Raw genomic sequence first — 11,488 nt, 5'->3', positions numbered from 1 at the left:
ACATACTTAACTTTGTTTGGTCTTTATGGCATTTTCGTAATTTACCTCTTTTTGAGCGGCATTTGTAACATCTCACAAGAATTCTTTTTTTTTTTTTTAAGTTTTTACCACTAGGCTTGTAAATGAACTGAACGAACACGAACAAGGCATGTTCATGTTCGTTCATTTACCTTTAACCGAACAAATGATCGGACATGAACATTTGAATGAACGGATTTCCTTGTTCGTGTTTGTTCGTTAAGCAAATGAACATGTTCATGTTCGTTTATGTTTGTTCGCTAAAAGTATAAACGAACGGTTCACCAACATAAACGCACACACACACACACATAACTGAACATAAAAGAACATAACAAATCATAACGAACATAATTGAACAAGGCTTTGAATTGTATAGCAATAGTAGAGGAGAAGAAGAACCTAAATATAGGTAAACCTTAATTCACATTTCATATGATAGAAAAGATTGCTTTTTAAATTGGAAAATATAAATAAAATATATCAATACATATAAAAGAAAGTTTTGAAATCGAAATGTCAAAGCTAGTTATGGGATGATAAAGAAAACTAAATAGATTTTTAAATTTAATTAGTAATAACTAAATTTAAAAGTTGAACATAAACAAACGGATATAAACGAACATGAACGAACGAATTTAAATGAACGGGCATAAACGAGCATAAATGAATGAAAATAAACGAACATATGAACGAACATAAACGATCGTTCATGAACGTAAATGAACAAACGGGACATTGTTCATGTTCGTTCGTTTATTTAAATGAACAAAAAATATTGTTCATGTTCGTTCATTTATTAAATAAACGAACATGAACGAATTTTCTGTCGAACGATTCATGAACGGTTCACTGAACGTTCGGTTCGTTTACAAGCCTATTGACCACCAAGGTTTTGCTTCTTACCATTTTGCCAATTCAACTTTTTATTAGTTTTCTTAAACAACTTACATTCTTACCTCTTGAATTTTGATAAACTTATTAAACGTCACTTGAACTCTAATAAAGTTATTATTACCCCTTTTAAACCGTTTATATACAATGCTATAATATTTTTTTAAGTTTCAAATCAATACCTTAGACTTTAAATAATATAGGCCTTTAAACCAATAGTTTCATTTTCCTATTATAATTTTCGTTCGTTATTTTTTTGCAACTAATTCGCGTTATAATTTTTTAGAAAATAGACTAATTCGGTACCCACCGAAAAAACTTATAAATTTACTTTTACGTTATCTAAAACTAATGTTTTAAAGCTGGTCATTATTAAATATTACAAGTTGTTTTGAATATATATTGTAATGTAATATAGTAGTTTAAAAAGCTAATCTTTATTCTTTGATTCGTACACGGATTCTCCGCTACAACACACGGAATGAGAAAATCCTAGTGTGGTTTTATTAATGTTGTTAATTATGTGCAGGAAAGATTTGAGGTCAATATAAACGAGCTTGCATAGTAAATTGACAGCCCGCATCGCAGCCTCTCTCCCATACCATTCTTTCGCCTTCACATGGCAGTACCCGAGACCCAACCCACCGCACCGACCCCTAAACCCAACCCGCATCGTCTCGTGTTTCCTTCCTTGGAATGATAGAGATATCACAACCACAAAAATCTTCACCTCCCTGAGTTGTTGTTTTTCCATTCCAATGAAGAAGAAGGGAACCAAACGAAAGGATGAAGCAGCCTCCACTGAGCCGCCGCCGCAGCAGCAGGAGAATACAAAGAGCGCTAAGGTAAATTTATGTTTATAAGCTGTTAATTGATTGATGAGTAAGATCTGTAATGCGTGTGTTTGAACTGCAGTGGGTAATTGATTCAGTTCATTTGAGAGAATTCAAACACAACTTAATTACTTTTAAAATTAACTGATTGACTTGTTAGTTGAACTGAATTAGTGACTAATTGATTTGTCTAGGGTTTGAAATAGCTTACAAAGTTGAAAGCTAAAACAGTAAAGACTTAATTTGAACAACGCAGACAGACAGACAGACACAGATTTTTAACCCAATTCATGTTTGATTTCGGAATTAGGGTTTTGACTATTGAATTTTCGGGATTTTAGGTTTTACTTTGCTAGCGGGCACACTTAGAGCATTCTCATCCAATCCATCAAATTATACATACATTCCACTAAAAAACAACTCCTATATCAATATATTTTCACTAAAAACAAATATTTTTTTCTCTCCTTTTCAATTAAATAATATTATCATTACATTTTTCTCTCTCCTTCACTCACAACCACTTTCGATATATATTAAAAAAATTATACCGGGTGAACAGTGTCCCCCCAAATATACAGATGTACAGTAACATTTTCTCTCTCCTCCACTCACAACCATTTTTTATACCCTTTATAATATAAAAACTACCCCTCACATATTTTGATGGTTTGGATGAGAATGCTCTTACCCCTCTATGGTTTGGTTTGATTATGTCAGATCAAAATCGCCAGTTATTAGGAGCAGTATATGTTAGCCACAATCTTCATTTCTGCCATATACTATAAGCATGTCTACACCTAAAAGTTAGATGTTGATGACTATCTAAACATTTCTTACAAAGAACACGCTTTAGAAGTGATCTATGTCTAGTTGTCGTGTTTTCTAAAAGTTGGTGACTTCTCTCTAACTGGATATTCTGACTCTAACTTCGGGTGCTGTAAGTTGAACGCTAAGTCTACAACTGCTGGTTGCCAGCTCTTCGGAACTCATATGAACTCATATGAATGTTTCAAAATTGTCAGCGAGATCATAATTTGGTCAGCCAAGGTCATTAACTTGGACTTGGTTAACTGAGTGTGTTGGTAAAAAGTTAAGAAAAATTAAAAAAATTCAGAAATTTCGAAAAAATAAAATCTCACACGAGGTGACCAACTCGTACGAACTGGCCAGAGTGTTTTAACTTGGTCAGATCGTTCCAAAAGTGCCAACTCGTGCGAGCTGACCACACCGCCTCAACATTCAACTCGTGCGACCTGTAGCATCTATATAAAGGAGTGACCAGATCGCATGAACCATTTACTGTTCTTAACATCGCACCAGACACCTCTTTCAGACGACTTGAGCGATCTAAGTGATTTCTTAGTTTTCAAGCATTAATCTTGTGATCATTGTGTTCAGAATCCTTGTATAAGTTGGTTTGCACTACTTATATCATGGGAAAGGTACTGATTGATGTTAAATTGAATCAAATCTGATGAACTCATATGAACTCGTATGAACAACTGTTTGAACTTAGATCTAGGCTTCTATTGTGGACTAAATTGAATAAAAATCATATCAACGTGATCGGATTTTGATGTAGAACAGATCTAGATTATCAATTTCATCATAAAAACATGTTTTAAAATCTGAAATTTCACTGTTCATATTCATGAGTTTCAAACGAGGTGACAATGTGGATGATTTCTTAGTCAGACCGTACGAGATGGCCACACCGTTTGAATATTCCACATCGTTTGAAAATTGTTCAAATCGTTTGAGATCCACACAGTTTGAAAATGATCAGTTCGTTTGAAACCAGATCGTATGGGATTGATCAGATCGTTTAAGACCAGTCCGTATGAATGTTCACATCGCTTTAACACCAGATCGTTTGAAAATGTCTAATGAGTTTGGCACGAGGTCGCATGAACTGCCACATCGCATGAAGTGTCAGTTCGTGTGAATGTTAGTTTGTCTTGAAAAATGTGCAAAATGTTTAACTTGTTTGTTTCTGTTTGTGTTTCAGGCATCGAATGTGGTATTTGAACCGTCGCACAATATTTGTTGTGTCTACGATGAAACTCTACCAAAAATGACTGTGTTTAAGGAGATTTTGCCGTTTATGAGACGTTTACCAATTCAAAAGGCGTTAACGGATCAGCACAAAGTGTTCAAATCTCATGTTGCTCATTTCTGGAAGAATGCCAAGTATGATGAAGAGAATGATGTGATTAATTCAAGTGTTAGTATAGATGGTGAAGATAAAGAGATTATAATCACAGAACAGCTTGTACGAGAAGTATTGGAGTTTCCAGATGATGATAATTCGCCAACAGGGTTTCCAGAAAGAATGGTCAAAGGTTGTATGCTGAGAATGGGTTATAACGGTCCATTGAACAACGCAAATTATTCGAAAGCCTGTTTCATGAAGCTGTACAAATTCTTTATTCACTCAGTGATTCATGCGCTTAGTCACAGGAAAGGTGGATACGATGTTATGAAAGATTATCAAATGTGTATGGTGACGGCGTTGGTGCTGAACAAGAAATACAACTTTTCAAGAATTGTTTTTCATTACATGAAAGATAATATTACTTCTGGTAGTAAAAGTTGGATGTATCCAAGATTTGTGCAGATGATGCTGGATCATGCCTGTCCAAATCTGGTGAAAGATGAACAAAATGATCTCATGTTGTTACATCACATGGATAATGAAACGTTAATCCGATTATCCAAGTATACCAAGAATTGGCCGGAACCAAAGAAGACAGAGTTTTTCGGATTCATCAAAAGTGATAAATATGAAGATCCAGATCCAGTGAATCATTTAAAGTGGAGGAATGATGCTGAAATGAAAGAAAAAAGTGCAATTGATGAATTAACAAAGTTAGAAGATTTCTGTGAAACACGAAATGATTGGTATACAAAAGAAGAAAAAGAAAAGAAGAAAAAAGGTGGAAAGAGAACTCCTACACCGAAAGTTCAAACTGAAGAAGGATCATCTTCTCAACCACAAAAGAAACGTAAAAAGAAAGCGGTTGAAACATTGCTGGTTGATGAACCAGAAGAAGATGAGACAGAAGCTAACGTTGAAAAAGACAGAAGCTTTGTAAATGATGATCTTGTGAAGAAGTTGCAAAAGAAGGTGGATGAGGTGTCAAGTGAGAAAAAGAAGTTAGAGAAACGTGTCAAGTCTGTTGAATCTGAAAATACATCTTTGTTGAAAAAGGTTGAAACTGATCAAGTCGAAATAGATATTCTGAAAGTTCGAATAGCTGTCTTGGAAGAAGAAAAGGCTCGAAGTGATGAGCAGAATGAGTATTTCAAGTTGAAAAATCAAGAATTGGAAGCCAAGAATGCTAAGAAAGAACATGAAGAGTATATGTTAAAGAAAGTGTTAGAAGATTTGATTGGTAAGCCGAGAGAACAAAGATTTGAAGAGATTGAACTTGAAGAAGTGAGAGCAAGACGTGAAGCTGAGATAGAAGCTGTTCATAACGATGATGATGATGATGATGATGATGGAAATGATGATGCTGATCAAGGAAATTCTGGTTTAAAAGTAACTGAAACGTCACATGAAGAAAATATTGACGATTATCTTCAAGACAATGTCAACGAAGAACCAGAAAATGCAGGTTGAGAGGGGGAGCATGGTAATGCTGAAAAAGATGAGAATGTTGATCAGAGTACAGGTTTCACTACTAGAAAATACACATTTCTTGACGCACATTGTGCGTCATAAAACGGTAATTATGACACGCAAAAGCATGTCGTTGATTGAGGAGTCATAAAATTAACATGACATGCATTTGTGTGTCATGTTTTTATGACACATTTAATGACACACATTTATTTTATGACACCTTTTAATGACATATTCATGACACTCATTTTATGACATATACGTATGACATTCATTTATGCGTGTCATGCTTTTAATTGTTACATTTTTTAGAATTGCTAATTTGCCCTGAATACATGTATAATAACAAAAACAAAAATCTTATTCATAAAACAAATACACACACATATATATATATATATACACCAAAACAATCCATTATATAATCATTTGTCAAGTCTACTACAAATATTTTAACGTTAACAAAAAAAAAAATTGTTTGTCAATACATCGTCAACACCTAAAATACGATTTGTCACTTAAAAATAGAGGTAACCGCATAAGCCGACCAATCTTCGCGAATGTCATCCATATCCGCAGCCCAGTATTTCTCTACTCCTTTCCCAACCTGAGACAACAATTAAATAAAATAAATCTTAAAAATCAGAATGTAATCCTAATATATGAATTTAAGCATTTGTTTGTTTGGATATATAACAACATGCATAATTTCATGTCCCAAAACTATTTAGTACTCAATAAGCATATCATGTCCCATAAGTTCATATATCAAGTTTTGTGACTCAAACTATTTAAAACTCAATAAGTATGACATGTCCCTTGGGTCCCAAAACTTGACGTATAACAAGAGTTAGCAAAATAGAAACACATACCTCAATACACAAAAATTGTTTGTTCTTTCTTCCAAAGAAGATCTTTAGTTAGAAGTTACTTGACCCGCTAAGGATCTTCTCATATTTTGTCCAGTATCAAAGTTATGACCCGTATTTTCTGCACATAACGAACCGCTCAATTGCATGTGAATCCGTACTAAAAGCTACCTATTTGAGCAAAGACCCATTTTGACCTGTAACCGAACCGGACTGACATCGTCATATTTCCGCTTCTACTAATGTATATGTATGACATAAAAAAACAGACAAGTAGAAACTATAGTAAGCATACCATTAGAATGGTTATAAATCATTTGACCATGTTGCAACCAACTTTCAGCTTATGTCCTTTAAAACTCCAAACCTAAAACAAAACATAATTAGATAGGAAAAAAAATTGTAGACAAATCTAGTACTTAAATATATAGTTATAACTTACAACAAATAAATTAAATCATGAAATTCAATAACATATACAACTAGTTCTATACCCGTTTGGTGGACAGGGTATATTAATGAGCTCCAGAAGATGGATGAGCACAACTGTACTGACCTAATGTTTAAGATCCCTAAGCAATTTTTTAGTTTCTAATGTGATACCTTTAAAAAGTTGGACATCAAATAGAACTTAAGCTGACATTTCAATATACCGTCGTAAGAGATGAAAAAGTATCCTACATATCATATCATATGCTGACTGACCTGTAGAGCACTGAGCACTGCTGAGTGCCACTAAACCATCACAGAAGCATATTGACTGCCATAATGAGCTCTAGCAGATGGATGAGCAGTTGTACCAAGAACTATGTCAAGGAGAAGCACATTTCTTTCTGTACAAATAGAAACTAATGTTGACCTGCATATTTAAAGGAAACCGTCTCAACACAATGTAGTCAACCAATTAGAGGCTTGTAATTAAAGAATGTAATACGAGTTCCTTTGGGATACATCTGCAACAAAACATTACACAATGGTTACTTTCTTAAAAAGTGGCCATTAAATTTTAGGATTTAAGATAAATTAATGTCCAAGATGCACTGACTTGAAGTAGCATGCAAAGACACATAAACTGTAATTCTATTGATAATTAATTTGTTTGATATCATAAATCATGATGTATACCATTAGTGATAACAATCTTCTGTTCCAAGTACGTTTATTTTTATATTTTCTTTTTTTTGTTAAAACACTAGTGTAATCTAGCCATAATTATCAACATAATCTCATGAAAATTAGGAACACCAAAATTCTTAACCTAGTATACCTAGGAGTGCAAACAAGCCGAGCGGCTTGCGAGCTACTTGAGATCGGCTCGAGAAAAAGTTCGAAACGAGCCGAGCCTTATCGAGTCCGAGCCGAGCTTGAGCCTAAAATAAAGCTTGTTTGTTTATCGAGCCTGAGCTTTAGCCTCGCATGTGAAGCTCGTTAGGCTCGTCGAGCTTTAGTGTAAACGAGCCGAGTCGAGTTGAGCTTATTTAAAGTTGTTTACAAGCCGGCCTCGAACCTAAAAGTAAAAATATTTAGTAAACGAGGCCGAGCCCGAGCTTCACTTATCGAGATCGCGAGCCTAAAAAGTCTATTATTTGTATTATTTTTATTTAATTAATAGATAATAAACAAGCCGAGCTCGAGCCTGAGAAAATACAAACGAGCCGAGCTCGAGCTTTGAAAACAAAGCTTGAATCGAGCCGAGCTCTCATAAGTTAATCGAGCTCGAGCCTGGTCGGGCTCGGCTCGGCTCGTTTGCACCCCTAAGATTCTGTACCCAATGTTAGTTCATATCCAAAATATGTTTGAAACATCTCTTCAAACACTTGGAGCATAATATTATTAAGTTAATTTCACATGGAAAATCAACCGGGCCCTCACCAATTCCACCACACATTTCAATTACTAGTTGACATCATCGAGCTTATCTTATATTCAGAACAAACCATTTAACTCTACTGTAACCAAAAACTTCAATTACATCAGTTATTTAAATAAACATTAACAGAACAACAAATATCGTAAATTCACAGTCAAAATATATACATATCGATCACACATAATTAGTTAATTACATAATTTATCTGTCTTGAAACAATTTTGGCATTAGGCTAAAAATAGTGTTCGATTATAGAACCAGGAAACATGTTTAGAAACACGCAAAATCACAGAAAATAATAGAATTGATACCCATAATCGAGAAGTCCGTTTGTGAAAATTGAATCGATTAGAAGCATGATCCGTTATTGCAACGTAAGAGCTAGATCGTGAAGCAAAAGTGAAGATGCGACTGACCAATAAAAGCATTGCCACTTCCTGAAAAAAAGTGTGACAATTTTAACGACTTTGTAGGAGTCTCTGTCTTTCATATATGTTTTGTAAAAGCATTGCCACTCCTTGAGTGATTGCCAATCTAAAAAACAATTGTATTCATTTCTGCAAATTGGTTGAATACATGCATTAATATTTGGATCCAGAAGACCATAAAATATATATAAAAAAAGAAACAATATTGTAAATATATAATCTACTTCTGGGCATGGTCAGATTATTTTTCTATCTCCCACGCTGATGAATGCCATAACCTACACCTGGACTATCACAAACCTACAATCACCATACGTAAATAATTAGTCATTACTATAAAATCTAATAATTATCCTCTAACTGTCATACATACAAGATCAGGTTTACAATAAATATACTTGTGATCGAAGAAGTCAAGAAGCTAGGATTAAAATAGCACTAATTCATCACTGTACAACAATAATATGTGATTAGAGGAGTATGATGTGTCCCATTTGCAGGAGGCAAAAATGTAATTGATATCGCACTAATCACTTAAGAAATCTGAAATCGGATTTGTAAAAACAGTAATCTTTAGAGGCAACTGTAATCTATTGAAAGTGTGAATTACCTGGGCTGGTCATCGTGCTAATTTATGTTGTCAGATCTTTCCCCCTTCCCAAGCGTCAATATTAACATTACCAGAATCCCAATTTCGCGTATATAGTTGCCATTACCTCCCCTTCAAGCGGTGAGATCCAGAACAGTATCCACAGTGCCAGTAAATCAACAAGGAACTTACGTACCAATGACAAACCTCATGCTTCGATTCAAAATTCAGTTTCTTCAGCAATTCATAAAACATCTTTTTGATCAAGAAAACTCGAACAAGCATTTTCCAAGCTAATAACAACAAGAAATTTGCTTTTATTTATAAACAAGATGCAATAAAACCTTAAAATAGTTCTGTAATTTGGTTGAAGCATTTCAACGAACAGTTGGTGTGCATCTTCAAACCTTCAAGTTTTGAACAACACAACTATTAAACATTACCCCTAAAATATAAATTATATGAGAAACTCATAATCAATTACCTTCAAGGCTTCGACATAGAATAATTATACATCAAAAGAGAAAAATACCATGACTAAATAACTTACCCAACCGTATCAAAGTGACAGTAGCATGGGGGGATTGTTGAGTAACATGGCGCGCGACAACCGTATGTCGATGGTGTAGACAAGTGGTATAGGTATCGTTGAACAAAGGAGGCTGCCCGTTACGTCGCCAAGTGATAGATTAAATGGAGGTGGTCTGAATCGGTAGGTCACGTTGATGCGATGGTCGATTTGGTGGAGGGACAACACAACTAGAGAGAGCAGAGTGGTGAAGATGTGGAGAGAACTTCTAATTTGGTGAGGGAAATTCATGGATTTTGGGAGGGAAACGAAATTTGCAAGGAAGTTTTAAACTTTTCTCCCGTAGAAAATTGGGGGAACCAGTGATTGAAGAGAAAAAAATTTAAATTTAGGAGAAAAACTAAAAAACAAAAATAAGAATAACATTTGTAAAATCTATAATGTTCTCTCTTCTTTTATGAAAATATAAAAGATAGTGAGTTCCAAATTTTTACTTTTAACAAATAAAAGATATCATATATATAACATTGCATCACAAAAATTGTGTACAAACCAAGTAATATACATCGAGTAATTTTAGAACATTATATGAAAATTATATGTATAAAACAATGGTTTATAAGATTAAGGGCATGTTTGGCTAAGCTTATTTAACCTAAAAAGGACTTTTTATGAAAATGACTTATTGACTTATGACTTTTTGAAAAAGAGTTTTTAAAAAAGTGTTTGGATTAGCTTATAGGGTGGGAAAAGCCAATAAGTCAATAAGTTGTTTTTTAAAAAGTGTTTGGCTTAGCTTATTGATCTAAAATGACTAAAAGGGCTCAAAAAGTTATAAGTTGCTCAAAAAGTCACACCATCCTAACTTCTCAAAAAATGACTTTTTCTTCTTTACAAAAGGTCATTTTGAAAAGTTCTTTTAGATTTGCCAAATACAAAATCTCTTTATTAGCTTTTTGAAAAAGCTAATAAGTCAATAAGTTGGTTCAAAAAACTTAGCCAAACATGCCCTAGTTATAGGCACAACTTATCTAATGTAGAATTAGGTGTAACAAATTGTATTGGACTACACATGTCGTAACGAGCCTTGTTAGAGATTAATATTCATTTTTTTTATTTTTTTAACATTCAATTGAATCAATCCCGAGCACTCTCGGGGCACCCATTAAACCAAACGGAGTACTCCTAGAGTAACGCGGCTTGGCTTAGTTACAACATGAGTTGGCTTGGCTTAGATCGTTTCAAATCGAATTTTTTTAGCTAGCTTTTTTGAGCGAGTTATGAGCCGGAAGCTTTATGCACAAAAAAACCCGAAAGTAGGGTATTAGAAAACCATAAAATATGGTATTAAAAACCCAAAAATAGGGTATTTATGTACGTAGTTTTTTGAGAACCATAAGCGAACCCTACCCGGACCCGGGTACATAGGGTATGGTTTTCTGGTTGAATAATCGTACTCAAAACCAAACCGGTTATAACAATAACCGGTTCCAACCCTTAAATAAAAAAAAACGAAATCGGTTCCATACTCGAAATCGGGTATTAAAGATACCCAATTTGTGCACCTCTTAGAGTGAGTCATAGTAGATTAATAGCGGACAATAATAAATCCTATATGTTTTAATAGATTATATTGGGTCTTAATTATCATGATGGCCTTTATTAGGTCACATTATGTCTCAAAACTTCGATTGAGTTGTATTAGATAATGATGGGAAATAATAAATTATATGATTCTTGATGGACCATATTGTGCCTTAATAGTGATGATGACTTTTAGGCTAGTTTTAGTAGACCATTGTGAGCTTTATTAGGTTATATTGTATC

At 34.1% G+C, this 11,488-nt stretch overlaps 1 protein-coding gene and 1 long non-coding RNA gene across 8 annotated transcripts; one reads left to right on the top strand and one right to left on the bottom strand.

Annotated features, from left to right (window-relative positions):
* The first annotated feature begins 1,440 nt into the window (after positions 1-1,440).
* LOC110877615 (glutamic acid-rich protein) lies at positions 1,441-5,674 on the top strand. Its single transcript, XM_022125773.2, has 2 exons — positions 1,441-1,757; positions 3,757-5,674. Exons 1-2 carry the CDS (start codon positions 1,671-1,673, stop codon positions 5,371-5,373), a joined length of 1,704 nt encoding a protein of 567 aa, XP_021981465.1. The 5' UTR covers positions 1,441-1,670; the 3' UTR covers positions 5,374-5,674.
* Positions 5,675-5,776: 102 nt separating this feature from the next.
* LOC110877616 lies at positions 5,777-10,047 on the bottom strand. 7 transcript variants are annotated; one of them, XR_004866237.1, is made up of 8 exons: positions 9,683-10,047; positions 8,942-9,539; positions 8,768-8,843; positions 8,427-8,672; positions 6,951-7,104; positions 6,541-6,612; positions 6,249-6,442; positions 5,777-5,983 (listed from the first exon to the last, which is right to left on the bottom strand). It is a non-coding gene; the product is annotated as an uncharacterized LOC110877616 (long non-coding RNA). The 7 variants fall into 7 exon arrangements; XR_002557164.2 differs by having other exon boundaries at positions 9,154-9,539; XR_004866236.1 differs by having other exon boundaries at positions 6,951-7,198; positions 8,427-8,843.
* Positions 10,048-11,488: the final 1,441 nt, after the last annotated feature.

Source organism: Helianthus annuus, chromosome 9, assembly GCF_002127325.2.
Source record: "Helianthus annuus cultivar XRQ/B chromosome 9, HanXRQr2.0-SUNRISE, whole genome shotgun sequence".
NCBI classification, from domain to species: Eukaryota; Viridiplantae; Streptophyta; class Magnoliopsida; order Asterales; family Asteraceae; genus Helianthus; species Helianthus annuus.
This window is presented reverse-complemented; position numbering and strand designations above follow the sequence as displayed.